This window comes from Pleurodeles waltl, chromosome 7 (genome assembly GCF_031143425.1).
Source record: "Pleurodeles waltl isolate 20211129_DDA chromosome 7, aPleWal1.hap1.20221129, whole genome shotgun sequence".
Classification (NCBI taxonomy): domain Eukaryota; kingdom Metazoa; phylum Chordata; class Amphibia; order Caudata; family Salamandridae; genus Pleurodeles; species Pleurodeles waltl.
Window position 1 is genome coordinate 184,287,058 of NC_090446.1, and position 19,309 is coordinate 184,306,366.

The 19,309-nt window shown below is 46.2% G+C and overlaps 1 protein-coding gene across 2 annotated transcripts in view; it reads right to left on the minus strand.

The window, feature by feature from the left end:
* CDH22 (cadherin 22) overlaps positions 1-19,309 on the minus strand; it is a 1,297,615-nt gene that overhangs the window by 301,043 nt on the left and 977,263 nt on the right. For both annotated transcript variants that reach the window (XM_069243533.1, XM_069243534.1), the window contains one exon: positions 2,646-2,813. In XM_069243533.1, coding sequence (XP_069099634.1) covers positions 2,646-2,813 — 168 coding nt within the window. The remainder of the gene's footprint in view (positions 1-2,645; positions 2,814-19,309) is intronic.

Genomic DNA, 19,309 nt, shown 5'->3' on the forward strand with positions numbered 1-19,309 from the left:
TGCCAAACCTAAACCTTCCCTTTTTATACATGTAAGGCACCCCTAAGGTAGGCCCTAGGTAGCCCCACGGGCAGGGTGCAGTGTATGTTAAAGGTAGGACATGTATTGGCGTGTTTTACATGTCCTGATAGTGAAATACTACCAAATTTGTTTTTCACTGTTGCAAGGCCTATCCCTCTCATAGGTTAACATGGGGGTTGCCTTTAAAAATCCTTAAAGTGCAGTTTCCCTTTGAGAGCAAATGAACATGTGGAGTTTGGGGTCTCTGAACTCACAACTTAAAAATACAACTTTTAGTGAAGGCGGTTTTTTGATTGTTAGTTTGAAAATGCCACTTTTAGAAAGTGGGCATTTTCATGCTTATACCATTCTTTGACTCTGCCTGTTTGTGGATTCCTTGTCTGGGTCAGACTGACAGTTGGGCTGGTTGTGCATCTCCACTAGACAGTGACACAAGGGGTGCTGGGATGTAACCTGCATATCCTGATAGGCAATCTGGGCTAGACTTGAGGGAGGAGTGGTAACGCACACCTGAAAGGACTGTGTCTGCCATTACACAAAGCAATCTCCAACACCCTGTTGTGCAGCGGGAGTCAGGCCTGGGCCAGGCCGGATCCTGTAAACAACAGAGACTTTTTTTTTAAGTTGGGCAACTTCAAAGGCAGAAAGGGGTATAAGTATTAAACCCAAAACCCCAGACTTAAGATTACTTCAAGGATTCAAGATGAGCCTCTGCCAGGAGAAGAGCTGAAAAGCTTAAGGAAAAGTTCTGCCCCTGCCTGTGACTGTGCTTTGTTGGGCCATCCTTCAGTTGCTGCTTCTGCCTGTAAAAGGGGACAAAGACTGGACTCTGTTGTGCATTGCTGCTTGAGATGTATCTCCAAGGGCTTGGACTGAGCTAGGCCCCTGTTCTGATGTCTCATGGCCATCAAAGCCTTCCTGTACCAGCAAGGGGACTCTCTGCTGAGACTCCTACCCTGCCTGCCAGTGGTGACTAATCCAGTCCCTGGGCCCTTCAAAGGAGAAGCTGGTGAAAAGCCAAGATGAACCAAGTGCACCGACTTCGGACGACTCCGGACTGACACTGCTGCTGGATCCCATAATGCCACCTGTAACTGAAGCTGTGGTCCTTGCAGGAGTGCAACGACCCCAAGTCCAGGACTCCCTGAGTTCCAAGGCGCCATGTCACTGACATTCGTGACACACAACTGCACCACACCATGCCGTGACCACCGGATATCAACCCAGCCGGAAGTGCGCAGATCCAACTCTTCGCACCGATGCCTCCTCACCTTTACATCTCTGCAACAAGGAGCCGATGCCTCGCACCAACGCCTCTGCTCCGCAGCACCAGTATCAAAGCCACATCAGATCCAGCGACACCTCGATCCCCGACTCCCTGCCCCGGCTTGCTTCCTATATTTCACAAGGTACTGTATCTTGAGGTTCGTATGAGTCTGTGATCTATGCCATTAACTTCGAATTGTTGGGAATGACTCCGTCACGACACCATGATATCCCCAATTCGAAGCTCTTGTGTTTCAAAGCACTATATTGAGAGTTAATCTTTAGAAAATCATAACTTTGCTTGCGTAGTTTGGATTTTTTTCATTTTGATCTTGTTTTACTCAGATAAACATTAGCTATTTTTCTAACCTGGTGTTGAGTCCTTTGAGGTGTTTTCACTGTGTTACTGTGTGTGATTGTATAAAATCTTCACACACTGCCTCTGAGATACGTCTGACTGCTTGTACCAAGCTACCAAAGGGGTGAGCAGGGGTTATCCTAGGTGTGTATCTCGCTTACCCTGACTAGAGTGAGGGTCCCTTATTGGACAGAGTGCAAACTGGCTGCAACCAGAGACCCCATTTCTAACATCCAGTAAGCAGTATTTGATTCTATCTGTACAATTTTTTGAGCCTACACATGGGCTGTTCTAGTCCATCAAGATGCAGGGGCAGTGGATGAGACATAACTAGATAGAGCTGGAGACTGGTACTCTACAACCAAGTGTGACAATACAGCCTGTTCCACCATTCAACCTATAGGGTTTGATATACTGTTACCATTAGTGACCAGTCAGTCTCTCGCAAATCGCATATAAGCATGAATGAGTGAGCGCAGGGTGTGTTGAAAAAGGCTACAAATTGTAAATCATGACAGGATTCCATGAACGCTGTTTAGGGATATTTTGATCTGGCAACGATCACTTGACCTACAATGGCAAATTATTGATGGCCATAACATGTAGACCCGATTGGTGATGGAAGGGCCATGGACAGCCTCCAGCATCCAGACACAGTAGTAAGGTGCAGTACTAAGTAGTCACTCTAATGTGGTTAACCTCATCAGGTTGACTCTTATTCAATGGTAACTTAGATTTACACCCTAGATAATATGAACATATACTGTATCCCTACAATATCAAGAACACTGTGAACAAAGTTGAGGCTACACAGATGTACCATCATTCTGGGTGAGGAACCCTACGATAAAGCATGCCAGGAGACATCATGGGTGAGGGTCCCCTTATAACCTAATGGGTTGTCCTAGCAGAGATACATTACCAGACACTTCCTATTGTTCCATTTTTAATTAGGGTACCTCGTTCTGTTTAATTAGAGTGAAAAAGTGAGGTGACTTACTCTGGGGAAACCGAGGTGGGCCGTCGTTCACGTCAGTGATGACAATAGTAACAGTGGTGGAACCGGACAATCCTCCCATTTGTCCAGCCATGTCTGTCGCCCGGATGACCACTTCATACCGATCCTGGGACTCTCGATCAAGATTGCCAACTGCTGTGCGGATCACTCCTTAAAAAAAAAATATTGCATACAGTCATTCATTAAAGCATCTACCAGTGGGAGGATAAAAAGGGGGCTAAGGGTAAACTAGGTGTGGAGGTGGTGATAAATTAAGTCGTCTAAGAGAAATAAAGTGGGAAGGAGGAAATGAGAGACTCAGAAAGAACAGTAGTCAAAATAACCCTTGAACAGGAGGAATGAAAACAAAAGGAGAGTACATCAAAGTAAAGACTGAGTCAATACAAAACTCATGTAAGGGAGTGGGAGAAGCTGAGAAAGTGCTAGAAATAGAGAATCCAGAGTGCTCTAAGGAGAACAACATAAAATAAATATACAATTACATTTCGTGGAACAGTAACACATGATCTTTATTTGAACACTCAACTTGATGTTATGCCTTAACAATTTAGTATATATTATGAAAGAGGCTGCTGTCCCTACTGTTTTGTGTTGAGTACACCCTACAAACCCGTATGTGAAAGTTGGTTCTCTCTGCAGGAAAACAGGGTGGAGGAGAATGGCATTAACACATCTGATACATTGCGTGGCGCGTGCTCTAAATCAAAAATGCAAAATGTTGCTGTGTAGGTGTAAGCTGAAAACTAAACAGACGTTGGCAAAGCTGATAGGTAGGCCACTTCTTTATAATCTGAGTTCCAATATATTGGCTTTGCCAATGTTTGTTTGTTTTAAAAATTCTAAATACTACAGCAAAAACAAATGCACACCTTGAAGCATTTCAAAAATGTATATTGAATTCAATATTTACAACCTTTATAAATGGTATGGTTTATTTTTAAAATACTTTTCACTCAGGAAACTATAAAACAACATTTAAAAAGAATACAGAAGTGCCAGAATATAAACGGAAAACTTGCCAAAGCCAAATTTAACTTCCTCAGTACATGGAACACAAATAAATGCTCCAGATAGATGGTCCTCTGTGTGCTGAGGGATTGGATCAGTGCATTAATTTTACCGGTGCTCAAAGCCCTTCTCTTAAGGCTGATGTAATCAAATCTGCCAGCACTGAATACTGAGGTAGCGTAATCCTGAAGCCGTCTCGGGCCTCTTCAATCCATTTACGACCATCCCTGCCCCTTCAGCTCATCCTGCAACTTTCTATTTTCTCCCTTTATGACGCTTTTTAGTTTTTCCTTCTTCCGTCTTGCTCGCAGCAAATGCTTGAGTCATGAGAATAAGCCCCGGCCCTCACAAATAAATGCCGGTGCTCAGCACCGGAAACAACAAGCACAAATTAAGCACTGGATTGGATATACGGGCCTCTAGGGGAAGAGACATTTTCGTTTTAAGTCATACTAAGTACACCATCTGCCCAAAGAGCAGCAGAGTGAGTGCAGCAGCCAGCATCTCTTCCAGCACCATAAAAGCCTTTCTGTGCCGAGGCCTATGCTTGTCTTAAAAAATAAAACATTTTTTCATTGGAATTTGTATCAAACATAAAACATGAATCAAGACAGTTCACAATAGAGGTCATACAAAAAAACGCGAAAACGGGCACAGCAGGGTTATATAATGACACAATATACAAGGAAGTGGTCAGGTGGAACAGTCCCATGGGGATCACCTCCCTAATTTAAAGAACTTGACAAATGAACTACAATTCCAAGACATATGTGAGGGAACCTTCAACCACTACGCAGCAACACAGCACTCTAATCCAGTCCACTGAATGACCACCTACCGATCAGATCAGAACACGACCCACTCTTCCATCCGAGCAGTTGCCCTGCAGGCCAAGGGCTGAGCTTTTATCCAAAACATGTAATACAGAAGGTAAAACAACCACCCTTAGAGTCTACTCTTTAGGCACATCCCTGCAACAATTTCTGCTTTTACAGGAAACTCGGAGGAGTGGGGAGATATATTGGGAGCTTAGGTATAGGTACTTAAGGGCAGAAGCAGCATAGAGTGATGGAGCAAGACAGCACATACGTTCTCATGGAATGCTGGAGGAAAAAGAAAAAAGTAATTCCTTGAATGTGAGCAGTGGAAGGATAAAAGACATCCAATCAAAGAGGACACTAAAGAATAATAGATTGAGGGTAAGGCCAGACATAAAAAGAGGAAGGAAAGTAATCAAATAAAAAGCACGCCAATGAAAGTGGCAAGAAAGTCAACATATGGAGAGTAATGAGCTGGCACTATGGTTCAGCATGGGCTACAAAAGGTAGGCCACACATCTTGTTCTAAAAGTTGTTTGCCAATGAGACTTAAAAAAGACCATAAGCAAATTTATACAGTATACTACTAAAAATACATATAAGTGGATGTGTCAATATATAAGGAAAACTTAAAAGCAGGGAAAAGAAAATGTCTTTTAAATATAAAATGTTGAAAATGGATGTTAGAAATGGGGTCTGTGGTTGGCAGCCGGTTTGCACCCTGTCTAAGTAGGAATCCTCACTCTAGTCAGAATAAGAGAGATATCCAGCTCAGATAACCCCTGCTCACCCCCTTGGTAGCTTGCCACGAGCAGTCAGACTTATCTCAGAAGCAACGAGTAAAGCATTTCCACATAACACACAGTAATACAGTGAAAACTCTACAAAAGAATACCAAAGCAGTTTTATAAAAATAGGCAATATTTATCTATGTAAAACAAGACCAAAATGAGAAAATTCCAACATACAGTTATAAAGATATGAATTTAGCAAGAATTACTTAAAAAAACAGTTCATTGAAGTCGATAGCTTAGTCTGGGGCTATCACGATGTCGTGAACAACAAATCCAAGAGTTCAGGCCGGCTGCGGTATCGCGGGCCAGCTACAGTGTTGGGAAGACCCGCAAACAGTACCTTGGAAATGCAGTGTATCGTGAGCCTCACATTGAGATCCGGAGTGCGGCATCGCTGGCGTCATAGGCATCAATTCCAGAGGTCAGTGCGGTGGTTGTTCGGCCCTTGAGGTCACGCGCATTGCAGATCGAACTCCGGGCTGATGACGAAGACAGGAGAGCTGGTGTGAATGGAGTCGGGACTGCAGTGCGAAGCGGGACAATGTGACGTGCGGTGCCCACAGGTCACGGTGCAGGCAGTGGCTTTGTGACTGCATCCTGCGGTGTTGGTGAGTCCAGGGCTGCAGTGTGAAGTGGGGCCGTGCAGTGTCTCCAGGTCATGGTGCAGGCAGCGTCATCGTTGTTGCAGAGGCTCTGTCGTCGGTAGGCCCAAGGCCCGCGGTGCAGCATGGGACGGGCTCTGAGGGTGGCATACGGGTCTCAGTGCAGACAGGGGCATCTGTTGACAACACTGGAGTCGATGGTGTCAGTGGACCGGGGATGCGGTGCGGGACGGGGCTTCGTGTACCTCACAAGCGGTGTCCACAGACCAAGGTGCAGGCAGCAGCGCCGGTGTCAGCATGGAGTGGCATCATCAGGGATGCCAAGGCTGCGGGGTGAGCAAGGCGATGCAGAGTGCGGGGCCCACAGGTCAGAGTGCAAGCAGCCAGTCGGTGATGGCATCAGGTGACATCATTGGTGAGACGAAGGTTGCAGTGAGATGTAGGGCACCGCTCCGTTTGGCATCGTCAGGTCATGGTGCAAGCAGCGGCGTCGTTGATAGCATTGTGGTGGTTTTTTTCTGTTGCAGCACAAAACACACCGTTTCCAGTGCTGTAGACAGATGAAGTTGAAGTCTTTGATATCCCTGAGACTTCCAACAGGAGGCAAGCTCTACTCCAAACCCTTGGAGAAACTTCACAAGCAGAATACATAGCAAAGTCTAGTCTTAGCCCTCTTTAAGGCAGAAGCAGCAACTGCAGGCCAACACAGCGAAGCACACACAGTAAAGAAGCAGTACTCATCCTCCAGCTCTTCTCCTTCACAGAGGTTTCCCTTGATCCAGATCTCAGATTTTAGATCCACTACTTATACCCAGTTCTGCCATTGAAGTAGGCAAACTTCAAAGGAAAGTCTCTGTTGTTGACAAGATCTGGCCTTACCCAGGACCGGACCTAGATGCACACCAGGGGGTCGGAGACTACATTGTGTGAGGGCAGGCACTGCCCTTTCAGCTGTAAGTGACCACTCCTCCCCCCACTGTAGCCCAGATGGCCCATCAGGATATGCAAGCTACACCCCAGCTCCCTTTGTGCCACTGACTAGAGGGAATTCACAACAGCCCAACTGTCAGTCTGACCTAGCCGTGGAATACACAAGCAGGCAGAGGCACAGAATGGTTTAAGCAAGAAAATGCAAACTTGCTAAAAGTTGCATTTTCAAACAGACAATTTGAAAAACAACTTTACAAACAAATGATTTAAATTGTGAGTTCAGAGACACCAAACTTCAAATCTCTATCTGCTCCCAAAGTGGAACTACACTTAAAAGTTATTGAAAGGGAGCCCTCATGTTAACCTATGAGAGGTAAAGGCCTTGCAACAGTGAAAACGTAATATGGCAGTATTTCACTGTTTGGACATGTAAAGCACATAAGTACATGTCCTACCTGTTAAATTCACGGCACCCTGCCCATGGGGATACCTAGAGCCTACCTTAGGGGTGCCTTACATGTAGCAAAAGGGAAGGTTTGGGACTGGTAAGTGGGTACACTTGCCAGGTCGAATTGACAGTTTACAAACTACACACATAGACACTGCATTGGCAGGTCCAAGCCATATTTACAGGGCTACTCATGTGGGTGGCACAATCAATGCTGCAGGCCCACTAGTAGCATTACATTTACAGGTCCTGGGCACCGCTAGTGCACTTTACTAGGGATTTACTAGTAATTCAGATATGCCAATCATGGAAAAGCCAATCACCAACACAATTTACAGAGAGAGCATATGCACTTTAGCACTAGTTAGCAATGGTAAAGTGCCCAGAGTCCTAAAGCCAGCAATAACTGCTCAGAAAAGTTAGGAGGAAGGGGGCAAAATGTATGGGGACGACCCTGCAAAAAAGGCCAGGTCTAACAATGCACAATTTAATTTGACCTGTCAATGCAACACATTATTCCTGTTGGATGCCAATCTATAAACATCTTCTGTTTTGCTGTGCCAGTAGCTGTTTATTTATGCCTGACTATTGCATACATGTGACTTATTTGCTCACAATTACCAGAGATTACACAGAGTTACATGAGAAGAGTAATTATATACATATATATATATATATATATATATATATATATATATATATATATATATATATATATATATATACATATATATATATATACACACACATACATATGTACAGATATGTATACACACTACACACAAACACGCGTATATACATATCTATCTATCTATCTATCTATCTATCTATCTATCTATCTATCTATCTATCTTTCTATCTATGCATATATATATATATATATATGTATATATATATATATACACAATTAGCTTAACTCCTTCGCCTCATTTTCAATAACCTCCTCTCAGAAATACGCCATAGCCCTGTGCTTCCAAATGGGCTGCAGGAGAGAAACGGCAGCACAACCGGGACTGTTGTGACAGCGTTTCCACAGCAAGAATTTTTTATTGCATTTAGTAAGACGTGGTAACACGTTTCGGCACCTAAGCCTTCTACTGATATATATATATATATATATATATATATATATATATATATATATATATATATATATATATATCCAAATTTCCTCTTTACTTCAAGGAAGGCTGGGACACCTCCAAGTTGCTGGAATGTGTTGGAATGTCGATGTGGTCGTAGGTACGTAGGCAGCACTATATGCCCTTTGAGAAAGGGTATTTTGGAACACATAAGGGCAGTGCGAAATGAGGACACTACGTATGCAATGACTAAACACTTAAAAACTCATGCAGCATTTGATTGGTTGTCCATGATGTATTATGGTGTTGCAACAATACAAAAGCATGAACCGGTTGGCGATAGGGTTCAGAGATTACGTCGTTTGGAGTCACGATATATCATCAGGTTGAAGACCAAGATGCCTTATGGGATTAATAATGATGAGGAACTGTATTGCCATCTCTAAGTTTGGCTAAATAGTATGGACTAGCTTTCACTACCAACAAAAAAACAATGAAGCATATCAATTGAAATAAGTTAAAGTGCCTTAATCAAGAATAATTGGGAGGTGGATCCCCACAGTGAAATGAGAGAATATAAGTTGTAAATCTTAATACTGGTAATGGATATGGTGGATTTGGAAATACAAACACTGCAAATAGTGTAATATAGTAATAGATTCTTATGATAAGTAGAATAGCTGTGGTTATGTTTGTTGTTTATTGTTTTATCCTTTTTGTGCACAAGGTTGGTCAATTGTTATTACCTTTTAGTTCCTTCTCTTGTTTTGCAGTAGTAGTACACATTGGGGTGTGGAAATAGGGTATGGTGGTGTGTTTAGAAACAGTATACATCATAAAGACTACGTATCCCAGAATGCCACATAAGGGCATGGCTTTGAGGAACAGTATAAATAGTGCTTGTATTGGATTGGATAATCACCGTGATCAAGACCGGGAAGGTCGAAACACGTTGGTATCAGTTTGTTTGGGGTCCTGTGATGGAATAAAAGAAGTCTGATCTAATCCTCTGAGTTCCGCATCCTTGACTTAATTGTCAACTTGGTGTGAAGATATATATATATATATATATATATATATATATATATATATATATATATAAAAAACAAAGAAAATGCCACTCCTCACAGGCATTGAAAAGACCGCACTCCAAAGTTTCGGATGCAAAGCAAATTTTAATAATTTTTACGTATATATTACCTACTGGCGGTCACCAGTAGGTAGTTATAGTGCGACCCCCCTCCCCTAGCGAATGAAGGCTGGGCTTCAGGGCATGGGGTCCCCAGGGCCAAAATCAGCTCGGAAGGTGGGGTCATGCACCTCCCCCTCCATTTGTTTATGGCTGGGGTATGTGGTCCCCAAGGCCGAAATCAGCCTGGAAAGGGTGGGGACATACAGCCCCCTCTACTTTTAAGTGTGTTTACTCAGCAATTCCATATTAAAAAAGATCTGAAATTCTTTGTGGTGTGAATACATTGTTGATCTATTGAAGCGCAATCTGTATGTGACTGAAAAGTGGGTTTTCTTGTCCTCTCCTGATGAGAGCATAGTTCATGGTTCTCCTTTTGGATAGCTACAAAAATGAAAATCACCTGGAAGCTCCACTCGCTTGGCCCCGCACTGTCCACTTCAGTAGTATGTGAAGGTCTTCCTGCCTTTTACCAGGATGATGGACAGCTTACCAACGGGCCCCCCACTGCGTTTTCTGCTGATTTTGGTGGCACGTTCTTGATGCCGAGGGACAGTAGGATATTTCCACAAAACAAAGAAGCACTTACGTCACATAGATAACAGGGAAGTCCCTGGTTTGGTGGAGATTTACGTCTTTGCACTCTCATTGGTCTCTCTATAGGAGTATTCATGTTATCCCATATTTCTAGATAAAGACAACCCATGAAAAAAACGCACAAAAGGTCACTGGTCACATTCCCTTGTGCTACATTATGCAGATGTAGTGTAGAATACGTACTGGACACTTACCCAAGGAGTCAAAAGAAGTCCTCTTGAGTATATATTTTGTGAAAACTGTGGACTTGTGTTGGCTAAAAGGACAGTTGGGATTCCTTTGTGGCCAAATCACTCACACAGTTACTGACACACCCACATAGACACTTACAATCCCACTCAGAAACACACTCAGCCTCTCCCTCAGGCTCTCATGTACCCACTCACAGAGCCACTTAGACACACACCTCCCCACAGACCCACTTAGACACTCATGCACCATTCACAGATCCACTCCGACATTCACACACTCACTCACAGCCCCTCTCAGATATTGATGCACGCACTCACAGACCCACTCAGAAGTGCATGCACTCACAGATGAGCTCAGAGACTCATGTACCCACTCACAGATCCACTCAGAAACTCACACACTGACTCACAGACCCACTCAGAAACTCATGCACCAACTCAAAGATCCACTCAGAGACTCACGCACTCACTCACAGACCCAGAGACTCACACACTCACACACAGACACACTTGGACATTCATGCACCCACCCAGATACCAACTCAGACATTCATGCACCCACTCACAGACCCACTTGAACTCACACACACCCTCACAGACCGACACAGACATTCACAAACCCACTCACAGACACTCTCACACATACTCTCACATCCAGGGACAACCTCTCACACCTACTATTACACTCAGACAGTCTGTACACTCACTCTCACACCCATATAGACACTCTTACACCCACTCTCACCTATTCTCACACCCAGAGAGACAGGCCCTGGAGCCATTGGCTGTGCAGGGCACAGGGTTGGGTCCCTATGTGGCCAGGCCCTGTGGGCAATCTCCAACGTGCACGGCCTGTGGCCGTGCCTGTTGTGGGGTTGGGTAGTTGAACAAGTCTACAGCCAAACCGCTGGCCGGAATTACACCAAGTTTGGCAGAAAGGAAGCTCTTGGTCCAGAAAGTGCCCTTTTGGTTATTTGGTATAAATCTGCACAATAGGTTTTGAGATATTAAAGAAAATTCAAATGTGTACATATAGGGACGTGAAGGCTTGCGAACCCTCTGGATCTCGTGGTGAGATCTAATTGGTTGCCAACATTTCAACAAGGAAGGGTTGGGAGCCATCTTGGGCTCATCTACAGCTGAGTACCATAATAAAAGAAAAAAAGATAATAAATCGGGAAAAGGGACCAGGGTAGGGACACCCGCACTCCTTAGCTCTGGTGCTGAGGTCTCTGAGGGACCCCCCAGGGTGAAAAAGCACTTTTTAAACAAAATGTTGATGCAAATTTGCTATGGAGTCTCGAATCGGCAGCAAAAACTCAAAAAACACAACTGCGGTCTCCTGAGCTTGTTTTAATAAATCCCCTGAGTGGGGCAGGTCTGAAGGCATATAATAAATAAAAGAGGGGGCACATGGGGCCTACCTCTGGACATATTTATGCCCCAGAGACCTCCTTAGGACTTATATTTATTAGTATGCAAGGGACCACGCTCCAGAGACCACCACCTGCCCGGGGCAAAAGTGCTTTTTCATAGTAAGGGGGTCCAGTGGACCACACGAGCCCTGGGGACCACCACCGCCATGGGGCTAAACCCTCAGTTAATGTAGGTGGCATGAGCAGCCCACCAACAGCCCTGAGGACTGCCACCTTCCCGAGGCTATACATTCAGTAAATGCGAGGGCCACATGACCCTCCCACAGCCTTGGGGTCTGCCAGCTCCCTGTGCTAAACAATCAATTACTAAGGGGGTCCCACGCAGACCACCCCTACAATCCTGGATTTCACCAGCTCCGCGGGCTATTCATTTAAATTGCGGGGGTCACACGTCCCTTGACATCCCCGCTTCAGTACTGAACTAAAATAATTAAGGGGGTCTGTTGAGGCCCCCCGGGACAGAGGACCATCTCTTCCCCTGGGGCAAATACAAACATTGGAGGTGGCCGCATGAGCTAACAATGGGCCGGGAGACCACCACTCCCAAGGAGGGCTCCTGTTATGTCCCGGGGTGCTCACCCCCAGGACACAGCTGTTTGCTCTGAGTTGGTGGGAGCTCTGACAAGAGCCAAGTCAGAGCAAACACTCTGTTCCCTGTAAGCGAGGTTTCCTCTATTTTCCAGCCCACAGCCATGTGAGCAGGGAAATAGAGGAAAAGATTGCTCTCACACACAGGGAGCTGCATGTTTAGCAGCTCCCTGTCTGTGACCAAAAATCTGGCTCCCTCTGGGGGGGTATGCTGGCTGGGACCACAGGGGCCTTGAGGCTCCCCTGTGGTCCCATTGCACACTGGGTGCCCTGGAGGGCACTCAGGAGAGTTGTCCGAGCCTCAGGGGATGGGGTCCCCGGATCTGAGATCGGCCTGGGGAGGGCAGCAGTGCCCCTCATTGAAATGTAGTGGGCCCCATGGGATTGGGTCTCCTGGGCCGAAATCAGCTAGGGAAGGGGGACTCGCTGGCTCTCCCTCCCCCACACTGGACCATTAACCCAGCGAGGTAGCACTTACTATCTAACCAGTAGCAAGTGCTCCAATTGGATAGGCATTTTGTGCAAAATTGTGGGCTCTTGTTGGATAAACGGGCAGGTAAGCTTTTGTTCTAGCCATGATGCTCATTTTAGAGCAAGTAAACCTCAACAGGCAGCACCTAAAATATATATGTAGCAGGTGCCCCAGTTAAAGCTCCAGTCTGGAAAACACAAGTGATCCTAACTTCTGGGCTTGGCAAAAGCAAACCAAGTGTGTTTACTCTGCAATTCCATATTGAAAAATGATCTGAAATCCTTCATGGAGTTGAATGCAGCTTTCATCTATTGGAGCGCAATCAGACACTCTCACATCCACTCTCATACCCAGACAGACACTCTTACAGCCACTCTCACACCCAGATACACCCTATCACACCTATTCTCACACCGAAAGAGACAGATCCTGTGGCCAACTCCCACTGCAAATGGCTAAAGGAAGAGGGCAGCGTGGGGTTGTGTGGTTAGGGGGGTTGGCCACAGGGCCTGGCCACAGGACAGGCCCTGCAGCCAACTCCGGCTGTACATGGCCAAATGCTGTGCAGTTTTGTGTTTGGATTAAGTTATAGTAATGACAATTACTTTGTGTTAAGAAAACATAGAAATTCACTGAAAAAACAAAGGTTACAGGGATGTTAAAGTTAGGAAATATAATTTAAAAATCCTTAGGAATTCATTTAAAAAAATGAAAGATTACTGGAACGTTATAGTTAGGTTCTGAATTTACTCACACAAAACCAGAGAAATTCAGCAGTTATAGTTAGAGTTATTTCAAGTAACTATAACCCACAGCCTATGGTAACTATAACTTGTGCCCTCCCCATGCACTGCTAATTACCCCAGATATTACAGCACTCATGGCAACTTTTAAAATGTCAATAAAAATATCAATGAAACATTCAAAGTCAAATTATTATTATTTCAGTGAGCGCCCCCCTCCCTTAGCTAATTTCATCCCTTAGGCCCTGGATTTAATATACTTATTTTTTGGGAGAGGGGCTGCTCAGAACCCCTCTCTGGCTCAATCTCAGCCCTGGGGACCCCATTCCCTAAGGCCCGGCCATCTGTCCTGGGTGTCCCACAGGGCATCCAGTGTGCAATTGAACCGCAGGAGGAGCCTCAAGGCCCCTGCGGTCCCAGCCAGCTCCCCGCCTCCTGCAGGAACTGGCATTGCTATCACAGACAAGGGAGCTGCTAAACATGCAGCTGCCTATCTGTGAGAGCAATTGTTTCCTCTCTCCCCCTGCCTGAATGTCTGCGTGCAGGAAAACAGAGGAAATTTCTGCTCCCAGCAAGCAAAAGCTCTTTGACAGCTCTTGCTTGCTGGAACCAGAGTGTTTGCTCTGACTTGGCTGGAGCTGTCAAAGCTCCTGCCAATTCACAGCAAACAGCTGTGTCCCGGGGGTGGGCACCCCAGGAAATAGCAGGAGCCAGCCCTTGGTGGTGGTGGTCCCCAGAGCCATTATTGGCTCCTTAGGGCGGGCCGTGCGGCCCACAGCCAAAATGTGAAATTTGACCCAGGCAGATTGTGGTACCTGGGGCTGGGGTTCCACCATAGACCCCCTTCCTTATATTTTTTTCAGCCTCAGGGAGGTAGTGGTCACCTGGGCTGCAGGGGGGAGGGCCATGTGGACCTCCCTTATTGTGAAGTTAATTGCCCCGGGGAGGTGGCAGTCCCCGGGGATGCAGGGGAGCTCTGGGCCCCTGTGTTAATTTAATCTTTTTTCCCAGGGAGGTGGTGGTCCCAGGTGTCAGGGATCTGCAAGGGACCCCCTTCCTTGTCTTTTTTAGCCCCAGGGAGGTGGCAGTCCTGGGCTGCAGGGGGAGGATGTGTGGCCCACTTTAATGTGAAATTAAATGCCCTGGGGAGGTGGCAGCCCCCAGGGCTGCTGGTGGAGCAGCAGGGCCCCCAATGTTAATTCAATCTTTTGCCCCAGGGAGGTGGTGGTTCCAGGGGTCCTGGGGGAAGCTGTACAAGCCTCCCTCATATGAAATTATTGTTTTGTCCAGGGAGGTGGTGGTTCCCAGGGTGCATCCACCCACCGCATATATGTCTGTCATTGACCGGGGGAGGTGGCATTCCCCAGGGGATAACACAAGCCCTAGGAGGGAGGCCCTGTGCACACCCTTCTTTTTTAAGCCAACAGTGCCCACAGGACCTGGCTCACCAGGGGCAAAAGAAAAGAAAGGACAGGAGATCGTCCTATTTTTAAAACAACATCCCTCTATCTGCAGATTTTTCTGAGATTTCTTTTTAAAAAACATGATTTTTAACCCTGGCGGGGTCCGTGAGAGGCACCTAGAAGAAGGCTAGGGGCTCAGGGTGACCGTTCCCTGTATCCTTTTCTGTTTTTTCAATGTTTTTTGTGGGACACAGCTGAAGCTGAGTCACAAGATAGCAGTCAACACCGCCTTATTGAAGTGTTGGCAGCCAATCAGATAACAGCACTGGGACAGGTGGATCTGCGGATTATCCACTTGCCTAGATATCTATATTAATTAAACTCTAATTACCACAAAGCTTTTGAACGGATTGACACCAAATCATGAAGAGCACTCTTTCTGGACCAAGAGCTAGCTTTCTGCCAAATGTGTTTGTGGCAGCGGATGCGCTCTGCTGGGGGTACATTATGTGTCCCAAATTTGGAATCATTCCATTCAGTGGTTCGGGCTGTAGTCATGTTCAAAAATTTGAAAAATCTCATAGATGTGAAACAGGGAAAGTTTGTTTGTGAACTTTCCTTTTCTCAGCCCCCGCTTGACAGATCACCTTTGACCGAATGATGTATAAATGTGAACATTTTGTGAAGAATTATCAATGGCGTCAAAGTTACTGGCAAAACAAACAACACTCTGCCTATGAAAAATGGTACTAACTGTCAGTAGTAGGTACGCCAGTAGGTAAATATATATATATATATGTATATATATATATATATTTTTTTTTATACCCAAGTTTAGAATTATGCCAGAAGAATAATTCTGCATTTAGTGCTACTTTCTTGGAGCAAAAATGTCCCCACATCACTTAAATAGACTCAAGGATCCATTTTACAATGAGAAATAACACTGAGGCCCAGATTTAAGCGGGCCTGGCGCTATTGTAACAACACATTACCATCACTTTTTTTACACTAATGTGGTGCTAGATGGCCAAAACTGTTGCGCCATATTTACAAGGTGGGGCAATGCATGCATTGCCCCACTTTGTAACCCTTTCTGCTACATTATGCTTGCGTCTGGCATAATGTATGAAAAGGGGAGTTCCCCCGTTAGGGGTGCTGAAAAACTGGTGCAAATCAATCAAAAAGATTTCTTTGTATCATTGTTTTGACACTTTTAACACCTGCTCTGAGCAGGAGTTAAAAGGAGCCTCTGTGTGCTTTGCAGGATTAGCTCCAAAATGTTTTACACTAATCCTGCAAAGATCCGAACTAGCATCAATAATTCTGATGATAGTTCCCTAACTACGGTGATGGTGTGCCCTATATTAAACATGGCGCACACATGGTGGCATTAGGGGTGCTCTAAGGGGCATAAGAAAAGTGGTGCTGCACTAGGTACAACTCCACTTTTCATAAATATGCCCCTAAGTGCAGCAGAACATGAATAGCGAGTGGAAGCAGCTGCTAAGTCTTTGTAAATGTGCACTTGGGGTAGGATTTTCCCACAATCCATGCCCTGGATGTAATGCAGATTTCTCAACACAAAACGCACCTTTGATTGTTACAAATTGCACAATTAAAATAGAGCTAAATACAACAAAAACAAATCAGTAGCAAAAGCTGCCGCCACCACTGCTTAAATAAACTCTCAGAGAAGATTATCCCCACCCCTTTAAAAAAAGTGACTCGACAACGCAAGCGTAATTGTTTTATTATTGGTTATTCCTTGTCATAGAGTAGGGGATTATGACGGAACAAAACATTACGTAACAGGAGAGCATGCCATGACATGAAATAACAACAAAATCTGAATTCCTGACTTCAGTCGGATGTCTGAAGAACAGGTCCAGGCTGGCCTTTTGGGACATTTCCCAGTTGGGCTGGAGCCAATCCAGCCTGTTTTAGAGAGCCACAGGCGGATGCTGAATACTCTGTCACTTTCCAAGCTCCCAGAGATTAATTGCAGCAGGCACAGTGGGCATTCTCGAGAAAGTTGAAGGCAAACGTGGAGAGAGAGCTAGATCAGAGAGAGAGGAGAGAGGAGAGAGGAGAGAGAAGGGAGACGGAATGGATGTATAGCAGGGGCGGCTCCTCGATATGGGCGGAGGAGCATTGCCCCCCTTACCCGCAGCCACCACTGTGAATCCTTTCACAAGTAAGGGATAATAAACTGTGTTTATTACCCTTTCCATGTGAAAGGGGCGGGGCCAGGGGGTGACGAGCAGAGGGGAGTGCACTGTGCACTCTCCTCACAGCACATGTATGTTTGGCCGGCCTTCTCCGGCCGGCCAAACATACATACACAGTAGGCTGTCTCCAGCCCGGCGAGAGCCTGCATAGGCTCCCAGTGTGCATGGGAGCGTCCAGCCAAGGCGCTCCCAGCCAATCCTGAGGCTGCTTTTTGAGCAGCCTCAGGATTGGCCGCAATGCAGGCTGGGAGCCTGTGCCTGCAGCCTTCACAGGAGCGAGGAGCAGCATGGCGCGGGAGCTGAGGTAATTTTTATTTTAAATGTTATTTTATTTTTAATTATCATACGACCCCATCCCCCCCACACTACCCGGCGCGTCACCTCACCCTATCCCTAGGAATCCCTGCGAGCTGCGACTGATGTATATAGAGACAGTGAGGTTAGGGGGGCTGGTTTGAATATTTTTGCCAAGGGGGCTTTGGTGTCCTGTAGGAAAGTACCATCTTGCCTGGCATGTTACCCCATATTTCACTGTATATATGTTGTTTTGGTGTATGTGTCATTGGGACCCTGCCAGCCAGGGCCCCAGTGCTCATAAGTGTGCCCTGTAAGTGTTCCCTGTGTGATGACTAACTGTATCACTGAGGCTCTGCTAACCAGAACCTCAGTGGTTATGCTCTCTCTGCTTTACAAATTGTCACTAACAGAATAGTGACCAATTTCACCAATTCACATTGGCATACTGGAACACCCTTATAATTCCCTAGTATATGGTACTGAGGTACCCAGGGTATTGGGGTTCCAGGAGATCCCTATGGGGTGCAGCATTTCTTTTGCCACCCATAGGGAGCTCTGACAATTCTTACACAGGCCTGCCCTGCAGCCTGAGTGAAATAACGTCCACGTTATTTCACAGCCATTTACCACTGCACTTAAGTAACTTATAAGTCACCTATATGTCTAACCTTCACCTGGTGAAGGTTGGGTGCAAAGTTACTTAGTGTGTGGGCACCCTGGCACTAGCCAAGGTGCCTCCACATCATTCAGGGCAAATTCCCCGGACTTTGTGAGTGCGGGGACACCATTTCATGCGTGCACTATACATAGGTCACTACCTATGTATAGCGTCACAATGATAACTCCGAACATGGCCATGTAACATGTCTAAGATCATGGAATTGTCACCCCAATGCCATCTTGGCATTGGGGTGACAATTCCATGACCCCACGAGTCTGTAGCACAGACCCGGGTACTGCCAAACTGCCTTTCCCGGGGTTTCACTGCAGCTGCTGCTGCTGCCAACCCCTCAGACAGGTTTCTGCCCTCCTGGGGTCCAGCCAGGCCTGGCCCAGGAAGGCAGAACAAAGGACTTCCTCAGAGAGAGGGTGTTACACCCTCATCCTTTGGAAAAAGGTGTCAGGGCTGGGGAGGAGTAGCCTCCCCCAGCCTCTGGAAATGCTTTGATGGGCACAGATGGTGCCCATCTCTGCATAAGCCAGTCTACACCGGTTCAGGGATCCTCCAGCCCTGCTCTGACGCGAAACTGGACAAAGGAAAGGGGAGTGATCACTCCCCTGACCTGCACCTCCCAGGGGAGGTGCCCAGAGCTCCTCCAGCGTGTCCCAGGCCTCTGCCATCTTGGATTCAGAGGTGTGCTGGCAAACTGGACTGCTCTGAGTGGCCAGGGCCAGCAGGTGACATCAGAGACTCCTTCTGATAGGCTCTTACCTGTCTTACTAGCCTATCCTCCTTCCTAGGTAGCCAAACCTCCTTTTCTGGCTATTTAGGGTCTCTTCTTTGGGGAATTCTTCAGATACCGAATGCAAGAGCTCACCAGAGTTCCGCTGCATCTCCCTCTTCACCTTCTGCCAAAGGATCAACCGCTGACTGCTCAGGACGCCTGCAAAACCGCAACAAAGTAGCAAAGACGACTACTGCAACCTTGTATCGCTTCATCCTGCCGGCTTTCTCGCCTGTTTCCTGGTGGTGCATGCTCTGGGGGTAGCCTGCCTCCTTCTTGCACCAGGAGCTCTTAAGAAATCTCCCGTGGGTCGACGGAATCTTCCCCCTGCAACCGCAGGCAACAAAAGACTGCATCACCGGTCCTCTGGGT